The 6,885-nt window shown below is 33.8% G+C and overlaps 1 protein-coding gene across 1 annotated transcript in view; it reads left to right on the top strand.

Annotated features, from left to right (window-relative positions):
* LOC107705017 (coagulation factor X-like) overlaps positions 1-5,078 on the top strand; it is a 9,535-nt gene extending 4,457 nt beyond the window's left edge. Inside the window, exons 3-9 of the mRNA XM_016508131.1 lie at positions 203-360; positions 1,392-1,416; positions 1,535-1,648; positions 1,784-1,918; positions 2,986-3,272; positions 3,362-3,476; positions 4,456-5,078. Coding sequence (XP_016363617.1) covers positions 203-360; positions 1,392-1,416; positions 1,535-1,648; positions 1,784-1,918; positions 2,986-3,272; positions 3,362-3,476; positions 4,456-5,042 — 1,421 coding nt within the window. The 3' untranslated portion in view covers positions 5,043-5,078. The remainder of the gene's footprint in view (positions 1-202; positions 361-1,391; positions 1,417-1,534; positions 1,649-1,783; positions 1,919-2,985; positions 3,273-3,361; positions 3,477-4,455) is intronic.
* Positions 5,079-6,885: the final 1,807 nt, after the last annotated feature.

Genomic DNA, 6,885 nt, shown 5'->3' on the forward strand with positions numbered 1-6,885 from the left:
TGTATGTATGTCTGTCTTTATGTATGTATGTCTGTCTGTCTGTCTGACTGTATGTATGTATGTCTGTATGTATGTCTATGTATGTATGTATGTCTGTCTGTCTGTCTGTATGTCTGTCTGTCTGTCTGTCTGTATGTCTGTCTGTCTGTCTTTATGTCTGTCTGTCTGTCTATCACTGATCAAGCGTGTGTATGGTGTTCAGTGTTTCTGGACAGGCGTGATGCTGTTCATCTGCTCAGGAACCGAAGGGCAAACGTCTTCCTGGAGGAGATGAAGCCCGGGAATCTGGAGCGCGAGTGTTATGAGGAGCGCTGCTCTCTGGAGGAGGCGGCCGAGGTCTTCCAGAGCAGAGAGAAAACGGTACAGTCACACCATATTGTCTTATTCTGCTCTGCATGGGCTTCTTGTGCTGATATACGGCTCTTTGGAGATTAATTAAGGTCTTTGTGATGTTTCATCAGGTTCATCAGATCAGAGTTTTGGTTTCTGGGCTCTTTAAAGCAGTGCTTCTCAACTTCTTTTTAATTGTTTTTATTACTAATACATTATAATTTATTAGTAGTAGTAGTATTTACTAACAAAATAGCAATTTCTATTTCTGTTGTAACCTCTGAAGTATTTCAGAGCTTGGCATAATTATAAAAAATGTCATAATAAAATGTTTCCATGGCTTTTACAAGTCTAGAAATCACACTTTTAAAATTTCCTCATACATCCAGCTCAGATTATATCTTGATTTTTAGATGTTTTCGCTTATTTTCACTTATGTATTGCATTGCATTATATGTTTGATCATTTAAATCTCATCTTACTAAGTCATATTATTGGAGATATAGAGTGACGACTGATATTTATATCATTTTATGTAAGGATCTGCTGTACTGTTATGCTGCACTTATCTACAGTACAAGCTTCAGAATTGTTTTTTTTGTCTTCACCAAATTACATAGTTTGAGACTCTGAATAAAATCGTTTTTTTCCTCCATATTCTCATTATATCAGACTTTCAGACTATATGAGCCATAAAAGCCTGATGGATCAAATATAATACTCAACAAAAATCATATATGCAAACTTTTTAAATATTTTGTTCAATAAACGTTTTCATAACAAACAAAAAAAAGATTTTTCTGACTATTATTTCATATGTCAGGATTTACAGGGTTAACTCATTTACAGACCCCTGGTTGAGAAGCACTGCTTTAAAGCAGCAGAACATGCAGATGGATTTCTAAAGAACCAGAGAATAAAAAGATCTTTGTGTCACTTAAAGATTCTTCTATGACATCAGACCTTTTTAAAAAACCTCTTTAGTTCTAAATGGAAATTTTATTTTTAAGAATACAATCCCATCATTGTCGTCTGACTCTCATGTTCCTGTGTTCTTATAGATGGAGTTCTGGTACAGATATCAGAGTAAGACTTTTCTTTATTAACCAGTTCAAGCCACTCTGCTGAAAGTGTTTCTGAATAAACTCTGAAGCCTCATCCTGACAGATTATGATGGAGTTGAATGAGTTGTTGTCCTGTGTAGATCAGAATCTGTGTGGCTTTAACCCGTGTCTGAATGGAGGAATCTGCAGCGAGGGCCGCGGCGTTCGCGAGTGTCTCTGTCCTCCGCAGTACAGTGGGCCGAACTGTCAAACAGGTTCACTGGAAACCTCTCACTGCATGCTGCGTTTGTCTGGATTTACTGCATTGTTCAAAAATAGTTTGAGCAGTTGACTGCTTAGTCTTTCTTTGGAACAAACAGTAGGCTGACCATGTGTCTGTGTGTGTTCAGAGGTGTTTGACTGTAAGTTTAAGAACGGAGGGTGTCTGCATTACTGCAGTCAGTCAGAGCAGACGGCAGGTGTTGTGTGCAGCTGTGTAGACGGTTACCAGCTGGATGAAGACGGACGGAGCTGCAGTCCATCAGGTACAAACACAAACCTCTACTCAACTGAAGTGCTTAAACAAGTACAATTCATTTATTAGAATTTTATTGATCTTTTTTTATTTTAAAAAAATATGAAAAACTTTGGGTTGTTCAATTTTTATGGGTGAATCTCAAAAACTCTAGTTTGTCTTAATCTCGTTTCACCTTAAAATCAAAGAAATTACTTTTTTGGGCATTAAGAAAATAAAGCCTTTTTAGGGCCATTAACATGATTAGCACTGTGACAATTTTTTTATTATAGTTATATAACATTTTCCCACAAATTTACATCACTAATGTCTTATTGTAGACTTTATTCTCAAATATAATTCCCATTACTATGCATTACTATATTTCATTACATTAAAGACAAATATGATCAAGATATATATCTGTATATTATATATATATATACGTATATACACACATATTGTAGTCATATCATTCATATACCAGGGTTTATATATATGTATTTATACACTATAGATAGATAGATAGACAGACAGATAGATAGATAGATAGATAGATAGACAGATAGACAGACAGATAGATAGATAGATAGATAGATAGATAGATAGATAGACAGATAGACAGACAGATAGATAGATAGATAGATAGATAGATAGATAGATAGATAGATGCATTGAATTTAATTTTTATAATTTTTTGTCTTTTTTAAATGTATATATAGTTTTTATTAAGTTTTAGTTTTTAATTTTAGTTGATTTAGTTTTATTTATGTTAGTACTTAAAATGAAACTAAAGAAAATTGAGTAATTTAGCTTTGGCAGCTAACTGAAATAAGTTTAAATTTTATCTGATTTCATTTCAGTTAAAGTTTATTTTATTTAAAGTAATGAATTTATTTTTTATGTTTTTTTTGTTTATTTTTAGTTAACGCTAATAACCTATTCATAATTATAATCTTTTTTTTTGTTGTTCTTTTTTTTTAGGTGAAATAAATTATATTGCAATGTTTTTTTTTTACATGATGTACAACCTATGGTTGTTTTTATTTAAGTAAACACATGATACACTGATGAGATGTATCTGTTTGTGTGTGTTAGTGCAGTATCCGTGTGGGAAGCAGTGGATTGGTGGAATCATGTCTCGCTCACTGGATGATATAAACCTCACGGATGCTGATTATGCAAACCACACCCACACCACAGCAAACTCCACCCACTCATTACATAAAAACAGTTCACAGGACAACTCGACTCACTCGCCAAACCAAACCGAACCTGCGTCACAGGACGAGCTGTCTGACACAGGAAGTGACATCAGCGGCGTGAATGAGGACGCACGCATCGTTGGAGGTCAGCTGCAGGGTCAGGGCGGGAGTCCGTGGCAGGTGAGTGAAATCTGAGCTTTCTGCTTCACTCGGATCGTCACTCTGAATGAAGAGCTTGTGTTAAATGACCTGCACCGCATCATCTGCAGGTTCTTCTTCGTCGTGAGGATGAGTACGGTTTCTGCGGCGGGTCTCTGATCAGTCAGCGCTGGGTCGTGACGGCAGCTCACTGTCTCCAGCAAACACCAGATCACGTGACCATCGGTCTGTAGCGACCATTCACAATCTATATGAGTGTATGATACAAGATTACAATGTACTTTCATGTGGAATTATGTGTGTATATATACATACATATATATATATATATATATGTTTAGTTTTTTTTTTGATGAATAGAAGGTTCAAAAGAACATTCAAAGTAGAAATCTTACTGTAACATTATACATTTACTTTTTTGATTAATTAATTAAATATTAATAAATAATAAAAAAGAAAGTTATAATAAAATAGTGAATTAAAATATTCATATTCTGCTGTATATCAGCTGTATTTTCAGTATATAATTTTTATCATATATTTTTTGTATATGTGAGTGTTGGAAAAATCAATTAAATCTGTATGTGGATGTGTGTAAATATTCAAACGTAATCCCCTTTGTAATCATTAACATTTTCATAAGTAACTGTAATTTAATTACACATTTTTTCTTAGTAACTGTAACTGATTACAGTTACATTTATTTTGTAATTAAATTACGTAAGCCGTTATATGTAACTAGTTACTCCCCAACACTGTGTGTATGTGTGTGTTGTTTTGCAATAATTGAAATACTATAACTATTATAGTTTTTGTTAATATTTTATTTTTATTCATTTTATTTATTTTACAATTTTTATAGATTTTGTTAGATTTTTTTTTATATATAGTACTATATAGTGCCTATAATATGGTACTCTAAACTGTATAGTTGTTAGTTGTTAGTAGTTTTATTTAGTTTTTAGTTGTGGTTATTTTAGTATGCCAGCTTAAACTAAACGAAAACGGAAAATGTAATCTTAGCAACTAACAAAAAATAAGTTTAAGATTTTATTTTATTTCAGTAAAATTAAAAAGTAATACATTTTTTAAGGTTTTAGTTTTAGGGAGTGATAATAACCCAGATATATAAGCATCATAAATGTATTTTTTGGGGGGTTTTAATTTTGCACTAATCCCGGACATGTGTTTGACGTTCCCGCAGGAGACTACGATAAGATGCGTCCCGACAGAGACGAGCAGAAGATCGCGGTGCAGAAGATCGTGCTCCACCCTCACTTCCACGACTACACTTTCGACAGCGACATCGCTCTGCTGTATCTGTCCCGTCCCGTGGCTCTGGGTCCGTTCTCCGTCCCGGCCTGCCTTCCCGATGCCAACCTGGCCACGCGGCTGCTGAGGCCGGGAGAGCAGGGCCTGGTGTCGGGGTGGGGGTCCACGGGCTTCCTGCGGCGCCCCTCCCGCTTCCTGAGGAAGGTGCTGCTCCCGGTGGCTGATCAGATGAACTGCATCAACTCCACCGAGCACGTCATCACGGACAACATGTTCTGCGCCGGATACCTGCTGGAGGAGATGGACGCCTGCACAGGGGACAGCGGAGGGCCCTTCGTGGTCAACTACAGGGGCACCTGGTTCCTGGCCGGCGTGGTGAGCTGGGGCGAGAGATGTGCCGCCGAGGGCAAATACGGCGTTTACACCAGACTCGGAAACTACTTACCCTGGATACGTGAGGAGATGATGAAAGAGGAATCGGGACGCAGCCGGAACAAATCCACTACTGAAGCCCCATAACCTATACGGAAAAACAAATAGAGTTTCAAAAATATTTTTAATTATATTTTTAAATATACAAAAAATGAATATATACTAAAATATATTTACGTGAATATTTTATACCAATATATTTTTTTGGCAATTTTTTGAAAATATAGTTTAAAAATACATTTTTTGCATTATATTTACAGTGAACATAACCAATATGGCAAAAAAAAAATATATATATATATATCAAGCACCTTTAAGCCCCGTTCACACCAAGAACGATAACTATAAAGATAACGATATTAGCGTCCACACCAGAGAACGATATTGTCTGATTATTGCGTCTGTCGCTTTAAATTCTCGAGCTCGTTATAGCAGGATTGATTCTGATTGGCTGTCAATGTTTGTATCGTTCATCAGCTGGAAAAAATCGTTCTGAAATTGATTTCTCTGTGCCTTTATCGTTATAGCTGCGGTGTGGACTCTGCTATTCTTTAATATTGAGAACGATTTTTAGAACTATGGGCCTCATTTATAAAATGTTGCATAAAAACCATCCTAAATTTGTTCTAAGATCATTTCTCAAAAGTGCGTAAGTGCGATTCAGAGAAGGTCAGTTTAATCTCGCAAAAACTCCCGTTAATAAAAAATCTGATTACACTACACAATTAATCTCTCACACTGCATCTTCGTTCTTTATGATGAATTCGGTGCTTGCACGTACACCGCTTTTATTATTATTGCAGCTTAGATGTTCAAATAGTTGCAAGCTTGGTGTGAACGGGCCTTTACAATGTAAACCATATGGCAAAAAAAAAATTTTTCAGAAATATTTTAAATATATATATTTTAAATAAACAAAACACCTTTACAATGTAAACCATATGGCAAAAAAAATTTTTTTCAGAAATATTTTAAATATATATATTTTAAATAAACAAAACATATTTGCTGTAATATGTTTTCAAATATATTTATGTAGATATATTTTCTACATTTTTTGGTCATTTATTTTTATATTTAAAATATATAAATGTATTTTTAAAGCATTTAAACATATTTTGCCCACCATATGCCATTATGATTTACAGTAAATGTAACATATGGGGGGAAAAAAAATATATATATATATATGTTTTTTTTTTTTCATGTATATATTTCAACAGAAAAAATGGACAAAAAATATTTCAAAATATATTTAAATATATATCATTTAAAAAGTATGTATTTTCGAAAGTACATACATATACACATATTTCGAGTGTATACATATACACATATAATTATATATACATCTGCGTGTCTGAAATTAAGCAGGATCTTTTCTCTCTTCATGTTCATATCTACACCGCAAACAAACAAAAATTCTCATTTATTTTCCCGATCCCATTAGCAGACAAGTTTTATTGACAAAATCAAGACAAAAAAACTATATATATAGCCTATGCATTAACAATGAGCAAGATGTTTGTTACAGTATTTAATATTTGTTAATGTTACAAATACACCTGTTCATTGTTAGTCTATATTAGCTCAGATCCATTCAAAAAATATTAACAGATAAACCCTTTGATTTTAATAATGTATTAGTAAATGTTGAAATAAACTAAGATTACATTTCATGTCAATTAATGTAGATAATTACTGTGAAGTAATGGATGCTTATTGTAAAATGTTAGCAATGTTTTGCTTCTTACATTTTCAAAAAACGTCATGGACCAGTTATCTTGCTATGCTAGAAATAAATCAAGTAACTCAAAAATAAAAACGTGCACCGAGTTATGAAAAATACATCTGTTCTGTAAGTGACTAAGGAAGTGATTTCATATAATAATAATTTTTTTTTTCATGAATAAGCCATCTTAATGTCTAA

This window comes from Sinocyclocheilus anshuiensis, unplaced genomic scaffold (genome assembly GCF_001515605.1).
Source record: "Sinocyclocheilus anshuiensis isolate Anshui unplaced genomic scaffold, SAMN03320099.WGS_v1.1 scaffold4049, whole genome shotgun sequence".
Taxonomy (NCBI): Eukaryota; Metazoa; Chordata; class Actinopteri; order Cypriniformes; family Cyprinidae; genus Sinocyclocheilus; species Sinocyclocheilus anshuiensis.